The sequence below is a fragment of the Lonchura striata genome, chromosome 4 (assembly GCF_046129695.1).
Source record: "Lonchura striata isolate bLonStr1 chromosome 4, bLonStr1.mat, whole genome shotgun sequence".
NCBI classification, from domain to species: Eukaryota; Metazoa; Chordata; class Aves; order Passeriformes; family Estrildidae; genus Lonchura; species Lonchura striata.
Genome location: NC_134606.1, coordinates 47,923,181 through 47,943,655, shown reverse-complemented (window position 1 = coordinate 47,943,655; position 20,475 = coordinate 47,923,181). Strand labels below are relative to the sequence as shown.

The window sequence follows — 20,475 nt, the reverse complement described above, 5'->3', positions numbered from 1 at the left end:
TTTTATCCATAGCTGCCATCCCTTTATGCTGAAATAATTAACAACTTTGGGAAGGGGGAAAAACAAGTATAAAAGGACATATTGTACTGCCTGCTCTGACAGATTTGTTTGTTTTCAGACTGAAGAATGATTGCTGTTAAACACTGCAAGCCACTCATGTTTTCTGAAAGCAGACAGGGGTGCTTTTTTCCCCCCCTTTTCTTTCTTCTGTAAATCCTGGGTTGCAACTCCAATCCCAAAGGGAAATAATATTAAACTGGATACTGGTACTACACTTCTCAGAATCTCAGGACAGTTCTCTTCTTGAAGTTTTTCACATATTGCCTGATAAGAAAGGATGCACACAGGAATCAACTACAGGCAATGGTTTGCCCATTCCACCCACTACTACTTCTTTTTTTTAAGACTAAAGCTCTTACTTCTCCCCTCCCAAATAAACTAATGCTGTAATAGAGCTGGTATAAATCAATCATTACCTGGGGAAAAAAACAGAACAACAAAAACAACCAAAAACCCAGGGAGAGCTTTCAAATACAGATGGTTAACCCCAAATAATAAATAACATTGGAATAAACTAACACAGTTTTGCCCCTGCTTAGTAGAATCCTTCTGAATTCTCTCATCCACTTTTCTGACTATATTCTCTCAGAAACTGCCAGGGAGAAAAGGTAAGTCTTTAAGAAGAACTGGGTCTAGAAATGAAATGCTATTCACTTTTCTTTTAACTACTGACATGTATATTGCATTTTACTGCACATTACAGAGTGGTTTAAATTGATACTGACATTAACAGCAAACTATTACTTACTCTTTCCTTAAGCTGAACTTCTTAATCTCTAACTGTCAAAGTAGTTAAAGAGTCATAAACACTATGCAGTAATTCATCTGCCCAATGATTTTAATCAGCATCAACCCAAGAGTTTCCTTTTCCTCATCTCTTCTTCTCCCCTTCTTTCCCCACAAGTCAAGTATTCTCCATGTGAAAGTAACCTGCAAGAAAACTGAGAATGAAGGGCTAGTCCAGTGACATACTTTACATTCAGAAACCATGAAAAAACTTCAATGGCTGAGAAACACACTTCCTTAAAAAGCTATTGGATTGCTCTATTCCTACAGAAAGGCCACTCTGCATCTTGGTGCTCCCTTACCAACGAAGAGCAGGCTGTCATTGTACATATCTGATGGCATATGTGATTTTTGGTTTCCCAACAATCAGTTTTAGACAAACCTCCTCACTTAAGTCTCATGATTCTCAGTAATATTACATTTGAGGAAGCAAATTTCCATTTATCCACACAAAACTGCACTTTACCTGTGCTATGAAAACTTAACTTCCTGCAGTTTTAATACATCAGAATTACACCTCAGGTGCTATCCACATGGACATGCTTCAGTATTTGGGTTTCATTTGGATACCAGAAGTCTGATCACAGGGAGGACAAGTCTGAGCAGGATACTTCCCTCTGCACAGCTCATCATCATCAAGGCTGATTAGGGTAAGCTGCATTAGCAGTTTATTTTGCCAATTTTAAAGCTAAAAGGTGAAACCTAATTGCTCATACTAAGCAACAGACTCTGGAGCCAATCCTCTTAAAAGCGGCAAGACATTGGAAATGCCTTTTCAGAATCCAACACAATGCCTGTAAATATAAAAGGAACAAACACTTTCACAAAGGAAAAGAGTAGTGTGCTACGTAACATAGAGCAGGTAAATATGCACTATTACACAGTACATAAGCCTGTAAATATTGGAGGTCTTGAAAATCCAAGCAAACCATTTTAGAAGTTTAGTGTGAAAGCACATATGCCCTACTTGAAGGAAGCACTTGACCTAAACAACAACAACAACAACAAAAAAAAACCTTGCCTTTCCACTGTCTGCCTCTTCTTATCCTGGGAGGCCTAAACTCAGGTACCATTCTGCTGTGCAAGTTTCTGACATAACTGCATTAGGAAAGACAAAAATACTTGCCATGGATTTTCTGAGCTTCTGGATCATCTGCACTGATGGCAATTATCTTCCAATCTGTCTCTCCTTCATCAACAAGAGCTAAAACACCCAAGACCTTCACCTGAACAATATCACCAGAAGAATGAACCTGAAACAGAAAGTAATGCCACAAAGATTTGGAAAACAACATGTGAGATTTCTTTTACCTTAAAAAAAAAACAGTTTTGCATTTTTGACTAGCAGGCTGTAACAAAATTGCTAGATAGATCTGCAAACCCAGTACATATCCCTTTATCTCTAGTCTTTCTCCCACCATTACTACTCTCCAATCCTCAATTCTCCAGTCAGCATTTAAGTAGACAAGTAGCTAAATTTTTTTTCCTTCCCTTTTACCCTAGTTCCCTCACACTTTCTTGATCTTCCCTCCAAATTGTAAGTCAGAAGTGTCTCATACTCATTTTTTAACTTCTTCCTGTTCCTTGACTCTCTACTTTCTGAACTCAGGGTCCTAATTTCTGTCTACACATAAAAACACATAGCACGCCCCAGAAATACCAACACAGCCATTTTTGCATTTTCTTTGGAATCTCCTCCCTACCAGCTAATATTTCTTCTTTAATGCTTTCTGGATCCCTTGAAATTAATCTTTAGGTTTCTTAACCCAAATAAATATATAGAGCCACTTTCACTGAAGTCACCAATTAAATTTCCCCTTACCTAAATATCCTAAGAGATCCCTCTTTCAAACTCATCCATTTAATAACCTCATTTTTGATACACAGCATAGCTCCATTCTTTGTTGCCTCTAGGTATGTAGAATTTTCTTTCAGTGAGCTAAACCTTTCCTTTATACCTACTAATAGTGTTTGCTGCACCTCTTTTTCAGCCATCCGTTCCATGACTCGTAACTCTGCAACACTGCAGCAGGTTCCTGTCTTCACTAGAAAAGAGGATCTACTTCTGTTCGCACGCATGAGTAAAATCAAAACCACCTCCTTTGTGGGTCTGATTTTATAATTCTAAAACACATGATGCCGTTGTATTTCCTCATTTTTCAGCAACCTATTCCTAGCTCCAATACTGCTAACAGGAGAAAAAATAAATAAAACTTTTCCTTCCCCAAAAATCTTAACCATCACTTCCTTCACCCAAAACTTACTGTTCAGCTACACAACTTCAGGATGTTGTTCTTTTATTTTCTCTTGTAACTAGTACAAAGACTTTACCAAATCCTACTTTCCCCTATTCTTTTTAAAAATCCACCATTTTCTTACCTATTCTCTCCTTAGATCCTCTACTGATACTTTTGTCAGACCCTAACATAATTAACACATCTTGTTTTCTGTCTGACCGTCTCTTTCAGAAGTTGCTACCAAATTATTAAATTAACCTTGATAAATTAAATTAATCCTGATAAATACAAACCTTTGAACCTATTTCACACACATCAATAGGATCATTATCCCCACAACATCCTGTAATGTTATCCGTATGGCTTGGATCTTCCCAGGTCTGCCAGGGAAAAGAGAACTATCAGTTAGCTGCTGAACTGCAATTACAACTCATCTTACCACTGAATTACAAAGATTAGCAAAAGCAACAATAAAAACATCAGCTTTCTGCGAACAGGCTTGCTCAATGGGAGGAGAAAAAGTAAACAGCCAGTGGACTGACACTGAGTATCTCATACTCAGGACTAGTGACATGATTACTGAGGACATATTTTTCCTGTGTCAATGACCCAACAGATACACGTTACCCAACTGCAATGATTAAGGAATCAGAGGACCCTGAATATGGATTTTTCTAGTTACTAGTGATAGTGGGATCAAGCTAGGATATCTTACAATTACATTTTTATTATACTTGTTAAATACCATGATATTAACATAAGTTGTTTTCTAACACATCTAAGCTTTGAGCTAACCACACTCATACACACAGATTTGTCTGCACCCAATAAGCTTTTTAAAGATTTTAGATTTAGGCATGAAGTATTTCTGAGTATTTTGAGACATGTACATTCCAAAGGAGAGCTAAGAGTTTAAGACCAAAGAGGCAAGTTTAAACGTCTGCTCTGAGCACTGCACAAACAAGGAATCCTAGCTGAGTTATACTAACTTAATTACTACACAAGTACTTGTTTTTAATTTAAAAGTAATGAATAATTCGTTCTACAGTTGAGCAGCTTTTCCATTAAGAATTTTGAGTCCAGTTTGGTATTGTTGAAAAGACTTTAGAAAACTTTATTTTCCAAGGAGCTACATTGCTAGCTCCTATTGTCTGCAATCATAACTCCATCTCAAATTTGTTCTTGAGAACTTGACTGATACTGGAAGGCAAAATGGTAAAAAGAATATGCTTAGGTGTTTAGGTAGCAGAATCATTACCAAAAAACTGCTGAAGTCAAATCAAGAGAGAATTTAAACTTAATATTTATTTTTCCAGTACTCTTCACAGAATCAACTAGGTTGGCTGAAAAAGATCCTGGAGATCCATCGAGTCCAGCCTATGACCTAACACTACCTCATCAACTAAACCATGGCACTGAGTGCCATGTCTCATCTGTTTTTAAACACCCCCAGGGACAGTGACTCCACCACCTCCCTGGGCAGCCCATTCCAATGCCCAGTAAGTCTTTCTGCAAAAATCTTTTTCTAATATCTAGCCTAAACTTCCCCTGGCACAGCTTAAGACTGTGTCCTCTCGTCCTTCTAAAGTGCTTTTTATTTAGGGCTGCATTATACCAGTACTTCTCTTTTGCCCAGTCACACCTCTTCACCTCTAGGTTAGAAGGAACAGTATTGTTCTCTGAACAGCACAGCAACTTCTGCTATGATAGCAAATATAGCTAATATCTAATACAGTAAATCATTAAAATGACAATTATGTTCAGCCCTCCCCAACTCAGCAGGTAACAAAGGATGCCAAACATTTCTCTAGAGGAAAGTATTCCAAGTCCAAAATACTGCACTTTGCAAAATAATGCAGGAAAATGTTCACATTTTCAAATCATTCTGGCTTTGCACTAAGGAACATACGAATTTGAAAACATTAAATGGAGATGCTGGTTTCCAACTCCACCTACTTGGAAACTTTGTCTACCGACATTGCTGATTGGACAAGATCTTCACTGCTATATTCAAGAAACTGCCTAGTATCTCCTCTCTAAGGATCAAACATGTAAGCAGACTTTTGGGACTCAACTTTCATTGCTTATATAGTTAAGTGCAAAGAAAATAAATTACTCTTTTTAAGCTCCATCATGTTCTTCAGTACTAATTGAAGTCTAATGTGTTATTCACAGAAATGAAAAAAGTTTAAAACTTTTCATTATGCTCAAAATTCTGCCATTAGATGGGCTTTTTCAAGGCTCAAAGTTCAAAATATGTCACGATCAGTAAAGTCTCACAGTTCAGAGAAAAGTTAAGGAAGGCAGTTGAGGTTTAATCTCAAAAAGAGCAGCCTTTGTGTTCCTCTTCATTAAAGATATTAAGAAATCCCAGTTAAAATTTAAGCTGCAATACACGAAAATCCTAAATGAGCGTTTAAATAAATGCCTTGTTTAAGCAGAAAAGGTCTACTTGACAAAGTATTCTTGAATGGCAGATCATGACAATTTAATTCTGTAACTACAGAGACACAGACTAAAGATTTGAGATTTCTTGATCATTTAACGCCTTCCTGAAAACACAAGCTCATATTTACTCCCACACCTGAATTCTGATCAATATCTATGAACACAATAAAATTCAACATAAAAAATCCTAATTTATAAATGTATCAAAGTGAATCACCCCTCTTGCAGCTGATTTGCATTCAGGCAGTAACCAAGATTTACAAGGCAATTTACACAGAAGACAGAAAACTTTCACCATTATAACAAAAATGTTACCTGTGGGAGGGCACCATAATTCCATATATAACCCTTGTGAGGAAAGATATTTGCTACATATCGAAGCTTGCCTTTCTTTGTATCATGTTTAATGGGATTCAATGGCTCCTCAGTGGCAATCTAAGCAGATCGTGAAAAAGGGTGGGGGAGCAGGGAGAGGGAGAGAGAGAAGGAGAATGTTAAAATGGAAAGCAATACATTCCATACACAGCCAGTAAGAAAGATCCATCTGGCAGCACATGCTTGTGGTTTGAGGACTATTAAAACTACTATAGCTTCACTCTGAATCTCAAGGGTCATATTCAAAAAGGAGCTTATTAAGGTATTAAATAATGCTGTAAAGTATGCAAGAATAAAATGAATATAGAACAGAAAGTAATAAATTTCTAAGGAGGTTGTCATGGTCAAACATAAAAACTGAAAGGAACTTTAATCAGAAGCTCTTGCACTTTATAGTACAAGTTCAACAGACATGCAAATGACAGCACAACATCTTTCAACAACAGGGGCTTTGACAGCCACAGATGAAATGTTTCATGTTCTTGCCCTCTGCTCCTTGCTCTCCAATTGCAAGCAGCCCTTCTTTCCATCACCTCTCAGCATACAAATGCTTTTTCACAAGCACAAGTTCCTCATAGTCACTAAATGCATATTTGGAACAAGTTAAGCTACCATTTGAAGAGGAAATTCTTATTGCTAAAGAAGCACTGACAGAAGAGTTGAACTACAGCTGAACAGTAACATCCTCCCCCAAAGCCCATACACAAACCACACATGTATAGCCACTGCCTGAGTTACCCACCACAGCTAATTTGCACTATAACCACCCTTTGACACTCTACACCGCAGTCCAACCCATGTTAGCTTGGCTCTTACTTACAAACACTCATCTGAGTGGCAGAATATTTGTTACAAGCTCAAGTGATTACATTCAAGTAGTGCATAGCTCCCCTGCATAAGCACACAGCCCTCAGTCCATATTCATTTTATATCCCTGTCCTTTTACCTGAAGCACTGCCACCAAAGCCATCCTAAAGGAATTCCACCTTTTAGAACCACTCCAACCTGTCAACCTCATTCCAAAACTAAACTGTCCCCAGGAGCCAAGATGAAGCTTCACACATTTCTGGCTTCACACTGGATTCTACCTGCTTCTGGTCATAACCTAACAGTGAAGAGCTCAAACAGGCCAACAAGGGACACTGATGGAAGTGGAGCTCAGCAATGCTTTTTGTTCATGGAAACTGGGACAAAGAGGAGAAACTTAAAGCACCATGGAAGAAGAACAGAAATATAACAAGCTGAGGAGCAGAAGATCTGTTGCAGGAAATGTAACTGTGGGTAAATATTCATACTAATGCAAGGCTTAATGTCCTGAAGTCTCCACTGCATGTGAGGAGAGATCAGCAGACAAGATCTGGTAATAGCAGGCATTAGCAGCTTACCATGGCCTGGACTGAAGGACTGCCAGGACATGATGGCAAGGCATGAAAACTACCTTAATTGATGCAGCAAATTTTAAGGATATTAAAAGTTAAATATTAGGAAACTACTTCTATTCTCCTCCATCAAACCTAAAAAGCCTAAAATCAATGATTTCTAAACTAACAGGACAAACTTTTCTACCCTTGACATAATGTGCTGAAAAAAGCATAGAGCAACCTGAGCTTCAGGCAGAGTTCAAATAGCATTGTCAAAGGGATCCTCTGCAAAAGAGAACTCAGCTGCTGTATGTATGTATGTATGACATAATAAGTCATGAGTTTAAAATAAGAGGTAAATATCTGAGGTAACCCTGCCTGAAGAGTAACAGCTGTAAACAGTTTTATCATCAGGGAAAGGAGAAAAAATTCTCAAATAGAAGGCTAAGGAGCATTATTTTCAATAATTAAAAGAGTTAACAGCTCAACCACAAACTTCCTTAAGAGCATCTGGGAAGCATGCCTAAAATTAATACAAATGTTCAGGAGGACAGGACATATCCTGGTGAGATATGTTGTTTCATAAACACTACAGATGCTTCTACTACTTATAAAACATCTCCCTGCAGGAGTTCATACTTTCAATCAGTGAAGTCTCCAAATATTTTTCTTTGGTCATAAAGAAATGCTCTTTTAGTTGCAACTCCATTTGTTGGGATTTGGCCTAACACACTATGCAGTGGAAATGATGAATTAAATCATCTGAGTGGAGTGTTCCATAAGCAAGCAAGAGTTAATCTAAATGCTGAAAAACACCCTAAAAGTCAGTACTCCAGGACTCTGTTGCAGATATGCTGCACTCTGCAGTGAGAGGGCTGTCAAGAACCAGTGACCACTTGCTTTTCCTGTTTCCACCAAGAAAACAATTAGAAGCTCAACACTTTCTGTAATTGCAAGAAAAGCATATGCACCACTTCAAACCAATTGTTTAACATTTTAATGTGCAAAGAGAAATCCAAACTGTGATTAAACTCTGCCTACTGGAAGCCACTGCGTTGTTATAACTTCCACAGATACCTGTATAATCAAGGTATTTTTCTTCATTACCTCCATTTTTGCATTAGTCCAACGAGGCACTTCTACAATCATATTAAACAGGACCTAAAACACAAAAATAGTGACAGAACTGAAAAGAAATTCCACTTGGCAATTAGTATTTTACAGTAACACAAATTCTCTCCTGTGCATTCAGCAGCAACATACATCACATTACTCCGTTACAGCTGCTTTTATCTGTACAGTTCCTTTACATCAACCTCCATGGTTCATCCTTTTCCTACCTCACCCCTTTAAGAATATGGACAACAACAAGCAATGGAAATACTCCTGATGTTTTTTGTTCTCATGTCAATATTACTCTTCACAAAATGTTCAGAATGTCCATAGAATGGTCTGCCATGAGGCAGAGGTTCAGTCTACTTGTAAAAGGAGATTGAATGTTTCTGTACGACACAGCTTCCCTTATGCAGTGGAAAGGACAATGTTTTGGATTTTTTCCCCCAAGGATTTATTCCTTCAGGCCCTCCTCTTTTGGCTTACTATTTTATAAAACCTCATGCAAATGACACTTCTGTTTCTCAGTTTAATCTGGTTCAAGTGAGTGAATGCTAATTCAAAAGCAATGGCAGAGGAAGGGCATGGACAGACACCTCACATTAGTGTTAGCCTTGTTCCTAACAGAAACAAAGAAGGTGGTGTGTGAGGAAAAACCCAATAAACATGTAAATGTCCATGTTTTTAGAAGAAACATAAGCAGTCTACACCTTCTTACTGAGGAGGTTAAAGCAACATTTTCCAAAGAGAAAAATTCTAATTGTTGTAACATTTCTTCTTATGAAGCTGAGTTAAGCCCTACCAAGGAGCAGAGTACTACTAAATTGGGTAACTAGAACAAACCATCAAGCAAGGTCTACAACCTGTTTTAGACTACAACAATAACCTCAAAAATATCACATTGCCTGGGACATCTCAGCCAACAAAAACTCACATTGGTATTGGCAATCACAACAGGTCAGGAAAGACAAAATATGTTTTTGTAGAAATCCATAATTAAAAAATATAAAGTTGAACCAAGCAAAGACTTGCACTGACACTCTAACTACACCACAATTAAGGCTCCAGTGAACCCTTAAATATTTGTATTTTTGATCCTTGTACCCTGCAGCTGCAACAAACAAACAGCATTACCAGGGTCAATGTCATAGTCTGAATAAAAGTAATTTGAATGGTTCTGTGATCATCTCCTCCCAAACAAATCTGGAATGTGGAAAGCAAGAAAGCAAAGGAAAACCCCAACTGTCACTCAGCATTAATACTACAAGATCACAATCTATGCACAATACTGACAGCCAATTCCCAATAAATTTAAACTATATTTGCCATCCATAAGTACTGTGCCCATAATGCAATCTGTGGCATGTCAGATGGAATCACTTCTCCCAATCAGGTCATGATCAAATTAAAAAAAATAAAAAAAGGAGAAAGGTTTCAGATAAATCTCAGTTTCGTGAAATACACCCTATGTATGTAAGAATAGTTGAAACAAAAGTTAAGAGGGCTCAAAAATGTCAACACCGAGCAAGCAGACAGAGCAAAGCAATATACATGCATGAGCAGGTAAGAGAAGGGTTGGAAGAGAGCCAAACAGAGTATGCACATCCATCTGGGAAACACTTGGAAAAGAGAAATGCACAGTATGAAAGTCAGTGCTGACAAGAAACTCTTAGGGAACTGCCAAGCAGGTCAAAATTTTTTCTGATTGGTAGCTACAGGCAAAAAGCTTACAAACTACTGGAATTATACAGGATGTCTTCCCCTCCACCACAATCCAATATTTTTGTTGTTTAGATGCTGCCATATGCTTTCCCAACCATGTAGAATGCAAAGGCTTCAGCAGCCTCTATACTTGGTTTTGAGCTTTTAATTAGTCAACAGTTAGTCTTCACCAAACCAACTGTCAGGGTCAGACTACACTGGACTGAAATTAATGCAATGCTGCTCTCAAAAACATAATAAAACCACTTAGATTCAACTCATCTTGAAGACCAGGCCCTCATAATTTGTGGTATCAGTCAAACATGAATTGTCAAGAGTCTTAAATGTGACAGCCTGACAGATTAATTTGTATGCAAAAAAAATCCCCAAAAGTACTCTCTCTAATGCTAAGCTGCCACAAGCATTTACAAAAGATTAATTACTTTGTTCAGTGTTTGCATTTAAAAATAAAAAGTTTTATTTATAGGGCAATCAAATTTTCACAGTGGTAAGACCAGATTCACTCATGTGGAAAGGAGAGCAGATACTAGATATTTTGACAGATTGAAAGAAAACTAGACTACCTAGTATTTTAGGGTTTTTTTCCCTCCTCTTTCCCATCTTGTTTTCCTTCCTACATATCACACAGGAATGTTTCCATAACTTTTTTTTCCCCAGACCAGGCACCTATTCTTTCTAACCACTTGAATGTTGTCTCCCATCCCTTGCTGTAAACTGCCTCAGCTGAAAAGAGAAATGCAAGTGTCAGACACCACCTGTCTCCACATATTACCATCTGCATGTGTCATTCAGCGGTTAGTTTTGGCTGGTGAATGCATCTGGTAATTGGTATTTTTATCTTAAATCGGTAAAATAAAAAATTCCACCTCACCAACCCCCTAAGTAAGCACTTCTACCCCCTCAAGCAATTGGAAAACTCTTTCAACAGCCCATTTGACACACCTTCAAATCACAGCAAAAAGATCTCTCATTAAACAAAAGTATTGCTTGCAAAGTTTACCATTTAACTGCCTTTGTACAACAGCAGTCAATTGGCCTGCCTGTGAGATCACTGCAGTCCAGATTTAACCCAGCTCTGCAAGAGCCTCATGTAGAAGAGACTCCATTTCATGAGTGCCAACTGTGCATCAGACTGGCTGATGGTTTCCTCAGGACAGTATTCCTGGAGCAGGCGAGAAAAGAGGAGGAAAGTGTCCTAGATTCAGAAAAAGGAACAGAATCCATCTGCTAGGGAAAAGGAGATGAAGAGCCCAGAGGGACACTCAACCCAGGGTATTGTGCAGCTTGTTTGACTTTGGGTCAATGTGAACATAAGACAGATATTTGTACTTAAACCTCTATTATACCTTGAAGAGGTGCTGGGGCAAGGGAGGTCTGAAATCTATTTGCTCAACACAGAGAAGTCAAAAGTCATTTCCTAATTCCTAAAACTGCATAAGAAAATCAGCAGAAACTCACATCAGTAGGAACAACCAGTATGTGTAAATGATACCCTTCATTTCCTAAGAACTACACCCTAAGTAGATTACATGGGAACTCACGCAGGTTCTAACTGTTTGCTTTATTCGGGTGTTGTCTTTAACACTTCTTGGCACCTTACTGCATTCCATTTCAACTGAACATCATTTTTAAGGTATCATGGTTAGTTTTTGTTGAGACAAGCAAAAATGTCTCTCTTTCACTAAGAAAACAGAAACAGTTTTTGGTTTTTGAAATTAAAAAAACATAGAAAGATAAAAAGATATACAAAAATACTTCAGCATATTTGTACAGCAAGTATTGAGAAAAGCAAGGGAAATACAGACTGTTATACCCAGATAAACTTTTAGTCATCACTCTCTCCTCTAAGACTGATGGGCCTTAAAAAGGAACTAGTTTTTATCTAGTTAAACTACTTTTTAAAAACCTATTTCTGGCAGTATGGATTCTTACAGAAAAAACCTCATTTTGATCTGGATTGTTTTTAGAAACCCGAGTATCAGAAGGAAAAAAAAAAAAAATCCATGACCTTTCTGATGCCTGCCTTTCTGGACTGCCCTATATCCCTCTCCAAACCAATTCTTCCTTACCTAACTTTACCTTTCTTGTACAACTAATTTCTTTCCCAGTCATTCGGAAGTTCCTTATTTCACACACTTGAGGGAATGGTTTTGAATAGGTATGATTTTGCTCAAGGGTTGCAACCCTTAATGCTCAGCTTTGAAGGTTCAGATAATTTGAGGCAGAAGTGGAGTGACTTCTGTAGATTGCAATTTGCCATCACCATGCATGACAAGAGATATGCTAAAGCTTATAATTACTTTGATAGCTTTTATAGTAGAATGCTTAAAAAAATCTAAAAGCACTAGAGGCAGCATTTGGGGGCTGCTGAGTCTTTGTCATAGAGAAGTTCTGGGTCCAGAAGAAAGAGAGAAGAAAAAGCAGCTACCATTTCTTTTTTTTTTTTTTTTTTTGTCTGCTCATTTGCAATCTGGCAGGGATTCTCATCAGCCATCAACTGAACATGGCAGCATGCACCTGAGGATTAGCAAGAATGAAAATCATAAGCTGCAGTCTAGAAGTAGTGTGAACAAAGGGTGATGTTTAAAAGGAAGAAAGAAAATAAAATAAAAAAAGGAGAAGCTAAATATGGACTGACATTAAATATATCCAGAAATAAATGGAAGAGGACTTCCTTATCAAATGAGTAGCCATGTTATAAGCATGCCCAATGTAACACTTGCTATAAAGTATTTTACAATTAAAACAACAAACCAGATGCCAGCAACATCTGGACACCAAAGAGAAAGTGGAACTTCTCCAGTATAAATTAACATGCCACATAGCAAAAGAGGAATGCAATGTCCAGTATGAACACAGAGTGCCTGCAGTCTCTTTGCAGCATACTTCCCTCCTGTTATACTGGAAAGGGAATCACAAACACCAAAGTACAGGTAGGTTTTACACAGGAATCTCACTGGTATCATGTTCTCTGATAAACCAGTTATGGGACATATTCACCTGCAAAACTGTGCTATGTACAACCCTGACATGGATAAATATGAAGCACTGGCTTTCTCAAGCTTAAGGAAACATTTATTTGAAGTCCAGTTGGATCAAATCACTGATGTAACTTTCTCAGTAAACCAACAGTACTCTGGGTAGACTTCAACTGGACTGATGAGTGAAGATTACTTCTACTCTCAGCATTTGTTCATCTGTAGGAACACAAAGCAAGGCTGCATCTAATGGACGCATCCATAGCAAAAGTCTGGACAAGTTCAAGCATTAGGGTGAATCAGATTCACTGATAACCTAAAATTTGGAACACAAATCCCTGACCACATAATGGACACACTGTAGCCCAGGTCACATATACTGAAAAACTGTCTAACATCACCAAGGGCAGTTACAGAGACTGTAGTTAAAGCAGAATACAAAGTCAGCACGAAGGGTGCACCTCCTCTGCACAGAAAATGACGAGAGCTTCTCCTTCCTTATGAAGCATACCAACTTTACCAAATGACATCTCTGACACTAGTTTTGAACGCTGCTGGAAGCACAAGGTCAGATCACCTATGCAGACTGCATACCACCCTGATGAGCCCTTAAATATCACCTGACGAGTTAATTTAGCAGAAGTTTTTGGCTCACAGAACCATCTCAGCTGAAGTCCACATGGGCATCCTAGCAATGTGCAATCTGTCTTTTCTTTCTATTTATTTTTTCAAATGCTCTTGTGAATGTCTGCAAGTTAGAGGACTATAGTCTCTACATGCTTGGACAGACTCCTTACCATGCCCAGCATATGAAACATTTTATTTCAAGAACAGGTGGGTCCTCTGAAAGACACCACATGTGAATATTTCTCCAAAGATACACAATGACAAGTAGATTAGAAACCCTTTCAACTACAGCAGGAAACAGCATGTCATGTTGGCCTTGAAAAGAAAATGATGACCTCTTCAAACCTTCTTCCTTCCAGACAAGGAAGACCATATTCAACAGTCAGGTTCTGACAGTTTTGACTGTAAACCTAGTGGAAGTATCCACTTTTCCAGAGATGTGAAACTTTTAAAACCTGTCACAGAGGTAATTTTAAGACTGAAACTGAATATTACTTCTTTCAGCATAGTTTCTACCTCAAAGTAACTTCTTTCTTGTCCTCAAACAGACAAAAAACATCTGCAAAAGCAAAAAGGTCAGTTGTCAGCAGAGTCAGCAAAGCTAAATTTAACTAAGATTTGAGAAAGCCTAAAAAATGGTTGAACTAGTGAAAACAGTTAATACAGAAAAACGAAAGTGTCTCCCTTACAAACTACAAACTGAGACTGCAAACAGCCGACTTGTAGGATGTGCACTCTCTATCCTACAGACGTTGAAAGCTGAAACTCCTCTAACTTTGAGACCTTTTCTGACATCAGGAACACCAAGGACAATGTAAAGTAGATTAGACTGGCTAAAGAGACTCTTCGAAAATTATCTTCATTTTCCATAGCTAGACTGCCATCTGATAAACACCAGTTCAGCATAATTTACAAACTGAATTTAATTTAACTCTTAAAAGGGCTTGCTTTTGTCCAGAGTAACAAATAACTGCCACCCTAAAAGCATAAGTTTCAAAAATGTGTTCCCAGGGCAAGAAGAACTATCACTTTCGAATTCTGGTCAAATTCAGTGAAGGATTAACTGAATAACAGGTATCAACAGCAGCCTTTGCATTCCTAGACAAGAACAAGAGGCCAGGGCTTCAAAGGTCTTCTGAAATCACTACATGACATTAAATTGTTCATTTCCTCTTTATTCCCTGATTAAGGTATGCTTTATTACCTAATTAAGGTATGCTTTCCCTGCATACAAGTACACACAGATGCATCTCTCATCAGGCAAGGTGAGGAAAGCTGCTGAAGGGCCCAGTATAAGACAACACAGCTTTCCTGAATACAAAGATCCCCTTGTTTTCTCTCCCCTCCCCAACTCCCTAAGATCATGATGAAAAAGATGTTCTCACATTTCACCATCTAAGTATGTTCAGGAAGCTTACAGCCTGCATATCTGTTTGCCTAATTGTATCAAAAGCCTTCTAGGATTGAATTTGCCTTTGCTCATTTTCTGCAGCTCTATTAAACCACAGTCCAGAGCTGTCTCACAGCAGGAATTATGTGAAGCAGCTCAGGAGGCTACACTGGCCAAGGAAGCAAGAGATGCACTGGTATTGTGCCCCCCTTTCCACAGGCTACTAGAAACATGGTTTTCAAGAAGCTACCATGCTTCTCACAGCACAGACAAATGCAATTTTGAACAGTTTCAGATGCTGCATGAAATGTCTTTGCACCAGCCAGTATCTCTAAGTAGCTAAGACACAGAATACTTGACTTGCCAGCAGGAGCTGTAAATAAGAATTGATGTTGCAAGACAATGATTTTTGATAAAAGTCTACTGGCACATACTCTTTCTCCTAAATATCTCCTCTTTGAGGCAAGATGCTTCTAAACAATACCTAAATGGGCATCAAGCTACAGGAAATCTAAAAAGCCTTACTTGGGCATTGTAGCTTGAATGAATCACAGAGCAAAGGGAGAGGAAACTCAATAGTGCAGGACTGTGTGGTCACTGCTGTACAGCACAAGAACCAGTGCACCACACACTGGCTGCAAAACTATGAGAACCCACACAGAAGAGTTCTTTCACATCAGATGGGTAGCTACAGTTTTGCAATATGACTAGCCAAACAGATAGGAGAAGATAAGGATTGGGACACACGCCCGCCCACCCACATACAATGACCTTTAAGCATAGTTTGGCTCTTCTTTTTTCTATCACATTCTTTTACTAAGTTTTAGATGAGCCTATCCCAGGCAAACCACAGCAAAAAATGTTACATTTTGAAAAAGGCACTTGAATAAACAAATATTGTTTCACAGTAAAAGCCTGAGCAGATCTTCCATGTCTTCTCGGCTTCTGTCAGCCTTAATTTCAGTGTGGGATAATGCTGAACCATTAGCAGATGTGGTTTTTCTCCCTTTGGGTTTCCCAGCTGAGTACAGAAAACAACATAACCTCAATTCCAAAAAGCAGATACCCAGTATAATTTATGCCCTAACATACTTGGGATTTTTGAAGTTCTGTATATAAACCAAAGATTATCCACAGTCAGAGAATAATGAATATTTCATTAAGAGAGGTTTTACTGTAAATATTTCTGAACATAATAGCAAAAAAGATAACATATCTACACTGCAAAAGTCATAACAAACCTTTGAAAGACTGGTGTAAGTGTTTGCCTTTGAGAACATCTTGATGAATAAAGGAATTCTGACATTTCTGTCCCATTCAAAGAGGAGAATATTAAATCCCTTTAAGTCTTCTCCTACAAGACTTGCATTTGAAGATATGTCAACTATATTCAGTGACAGTGAGTTGGAAAGGAAATAGAGGAAATAGTTGGAAAAAAAAACAAGAAAAAAAACTTAGCAGTACCTCAGATCCAGTAGTCTTTGACTTCTTTGCAGGAATTTCTGTATCCTATGGGGAAAGAGTGAAGTAAAGAAGTATATAAGGAACACAAGACAGCAACATTGTATTCACATAAATACAGGCAACAGTACTTTACAATGCAATAGAAACAGCCCTTTGTGAGCACAAAGGCCTAAATTATAGCTTTTAAAAGTAAATACTCAGTTCTGTTTCATTGTGAAATTCTAACCTTTGAGACATTAACAAAGGAAGATAAAAAATGTACAAGGGCACATTTACTTTCTCCCAGCTACCAAGAAATTTAAGCAGCAATTTAGGTCTGTACTCAACTGATTAAAACCAGTCACCCTTCTGTACAGTTGAAGAAGACAAAAACCAACCCAAAATAATCAAAACCAGTGCAAAAAATAAGGCTGGATTTCTCCATTATAAAGTCCATAAATCTTAGACAAAGACTCTAGCATACATCCTTAAGTCATCCTCCTTCAAACAAGGCAAAATTAACAGAGACCTTAACCATGACTTCCCTTCTTGCTCACCCTTCAGGCCCTATATTGGGTAGAATGATATTTCCCCACTCACACACTAAAATGAAAGTCTCTCCACACTGATCAGACACTGCTGTACTCTAATTTACCCTACTGGCAAAATCACAGGCTATAAGCTACTCCACAAACTTTTAACTCTAGGTTCAGGGACAGCAAGGCCTCTGGGAACAAGTGATGAAAATGTCCATTGCTTTTCCAGCAATAGCATGAACTGAACACGGCATGTTAATAATGACACTCTGAATGGCCTGCCTTTCCCACTGACAAGCACTTGGGTCTGCTGATCAAAAAGGTTTCATTCAGATTTCTAATATCTTGGATTTAATAATTTAAGAGATTGGTTCATCAGTTCAGGAGTCTCCATCTGAACACGTTCAAACTACTGACCTTTTGCACCACTCATATCACCCATAGAGACTCAGCAACTAAACAAGAAAAGGATTAAAACTCCCCCAGCCTGTTTGTGTCACAAGCACCCTGTGATAAGCAAACTTCAGCCTAAACCAAAGACTGGCAGTTCTCCCATCAGTGACAGACTAAACAGCCGTTTCATTATTGCTGTAATGAAACCCCAGGGAGGGCGGCTAACAAGACGTGACAGTGCTCAGCTGCACCTCGCACACTGCGATTCTCCAAAGGTGTGATTACCACTTCTCTCCTGGGCATTGCTGTTGGCTTCCAATTCTAATGCTCCTTTTGGGAATTAAAGACATACACCATAAGTTATACAAGTGTGTGGTGTACATCCACAACAAAGAAATGTACACTTTTAATGGCAGGTGTAGAAAACTGCTAATTCAAAAAGAGTAACAGTAGAAAATTAATTCCAGCACACATAAGCACAAAACTAAACACAGAAATTATCACAAGATAAAGTGAGGGTTCTCCTGCCCTCAATCACTTAGAGACTTAAAAAGACACCTAGGCCTGCATAAACAGCAATTATGCTTCACTGCAAGTTATTAAATTCAGTAGAGAAAATTTGGTGCAGTCATCATGCCTGTATTACATAAGGCATCAGTCTGGGTTAGAGTGATGCTTTCTGGAACTATACATTTCTCTGTTGATTACCAAAAAAAGGCTTTTAAAACCTGCACTTTTATCTAAAGAACACCAGCAAAACTATTAGCATTTTGAAATTAATAATGTTTCTAGGCATAAAAACATACCTCTTTAGATCCAGCAAACAAGGGAATGTCATGGAATGGGGAAATATATTTACCATCTGCATTCTCTGAAAGACAAAATGAAGTAGCATTGCAAACCTAAAGATAAGATGTTGGTGTTGCTAAACATCACACAATACAGAAATGTGCATATGCTATGACTGTGCATCAGTTAAACTTTTTCTGAAGTTCAATTTCAAGCACGTACCTACATGGAGGACAAGGAATTTGAGTGTTTTGACAAGGATTCATTAGAATCAAAGTTATTGCTTTAGAATTCAACACTACTCTTCTACCTGGCAATACAAGCTATACAAGGATGAGAAGCTATTTCATTCTACTCCCTGTCCATACACTGCAAATTAAAAAAAAAAAAAAAACAAAAAAACAAAACAAAAAAAAAAAAAAAAAAAACAAAAAAAAAAAAAAAACAAACCACAAAACTAAAAGGAACCCATTTCCATCAGTAGGGTTTCTAGGAATGTTGCCCCTGTGATTGCACTGTATTTCTAATAAACAGAGTTTCATGACCACAAATCCCCCAATGCAATAGGCCAAAGTCTGATCAAGAGTAAGTGAGGGATGGGATAATTGCTCTAGGCCCTTGATATGAAACACCACACCTTGAAACCAGCAGAAATTGACCTTAACTTAGCGGGGGGCCCACTCTGCACCGCAGCCTTGCTCCCACTCTAGAAAGAAACTAATTTCACTGAAGTGTATGCTTAAGTTTTCCAAGTCCAAGTATCACATCAAAAGAGTGCAAACATTAATTCAAATCCCAAGGAATTTCTTCTCTGCTAGCATCCCTATTCATAGTAAAGGAAAAAGCAGACAAGGTACCTCACTTAGCTTTGGACTTTTGACCACCTCAGCAAAGAACAGTAAATGGAGTTGATGTGCGATTCCTGGAAACCTCCCAGGCGCTCCTCCCCAATAAAAGAAAGTTTAGTGGTTGGCTGTTTATTCCCACCAAATAAAGTGACTTTCTCTAGACGACCTCCTGCACTGGCAGCCCCATGAATGAGCACAAGGGAGCTCTGGCAATGCTGCCAAGCGGGCACACGCCGCCTCCGCTTCTCCCACACCAGCAGACGTCAGAGTTTATACTGTAGGTCAATGGACCAGAAATGCACAAAGCCACTGCGGTAGGACTGGCACACGAACAAGACAACACTGTTACGAAAATGCGTAATACTGAACACGGCACACCCTCAGCTCTCGCTGGGTCGAGACGCCTCCTGGAGCATTGCCGGCGCCCTCGCCCTGCCACTTGCCGTCCCCGCTGGGGGCTGGAGCCCCGTGTTTCGGATGCCAGCCTCCCGCCTCGGTGACGTGTGCGGCGGGAAGGAGGGCTGCCCGGTCACAAGGGACAGGCTGGGCTGTCTCACCGCGGAGCCCCTTAGGCTGTCCCCGCGGCCAGGCTGCCGCTGCACGGCCCCGCGGCGCTTCACCCCCGGCGTCCGCCGGGGCACGGCCAGGGCACGGCTGGGCCGGGGCTGAGCAGGCCCGGCATCCCCTCCAAAAGCCGGGGTGTCTTCAGGATCTGCTCTCAGTCTCTACAAAAACACTGCTCCCCCCTACAGCAGTGAGAAGGCTCGGGGGCGATACCTCAGCCAGCCCGAGGAGCCGCCGCGGGAGCGGGGAGCCGCCGCCGCCACCTCCGTGCGCCCCGCGCGCCGGGGAAGGAAGGGGTTTATGGAGTCCGGGGAAGGAAGGGGTTTATGGAGTCCGGGGACCGCTACTTACTAAAGTAGAGGCGGTAATCGGGCGAGTTGGGCCGGCCCCGCTGCTCCGTGCCGTAGCGGGACATGGCGCCCAGGCGCCCCCACCCCCGCGCCGCCAGCAGCAGCCGCGGCAGCCCCGGCGGCGCTCGCATGATGGCGGCCGCGCCTTCCCTCCCCTTCCTGCGGCCGCCGCGCCGGCCCGGCCCGGCCCCGCCTGCCGCGGCCGGGCCCCGCGCAACGCCGCGGGGATCAGGGCCTGCGGGCTGCCCGGCCTCCAGGAGCGCTCCACACGGCTGAAAGTAACAGTAACGAAGCCAGCCCCTCCCTGAGCCGTGGGTGACCCCGGCCGGAGCCCGGCCAGCTGGCGCAGGTGGTGGCTGAGGTGTACCAGGCTGCGGTGCTCGCAGGCCAGTAGCAGTGCCAGACGGGGGATGCCAGGAGGATGGAGCCAGGCTCTTCTCGGTGATGCCAAGCTC

At 40.1% G+C, this 20,475-nt stretch overlaps 1 protein-coding gene across 1 annotated transcript in view; it reads right to left on the bottom strand.

Annotated features, from left to right (window-relative positions):
• The window catches only part of PPA2 (inorganic pyrophosphatase 2), a 34,341-nt gene extending 14,170 nt beyond the window's left edge, over positions 1-20,171 (bottom strand). The window contains exons 1-7 of the mRNA XM_021531462.2: positions 20,022-20,171; positions 18,276-18,340; positions 16,562-16,606; positions 8,375-8,428; positions 5,847-5,966; positions 3,377-3,463; positions 1,973-2,099 (exon numbers count right to left, since the gene is read on the bottom strand). Coding sequence (XP_021387137.2) covers positions 1,973-2,099; positions 3,377-3,463; positions 5,847-5,966; positions 8,375-8,428; positions 16,562-16,606; positions 18,276-18,340; positions 20,022-20,151 — 628 coding nt within the window. The 5' untranslated portion in view covers positions 20,152-20,171. The remainder of the gene's footprint in view (positions 1-1,972; positions 2,100-3,376; positions 3,464-5,846; positions 5,967-8,374; positions 8,429-16,561; positions 16,607-18,275; positions 18,341-20,021) is intronic.
• Between the last annotated feature and the right edge of the window lie 304 nt (positions 20,172-20,475).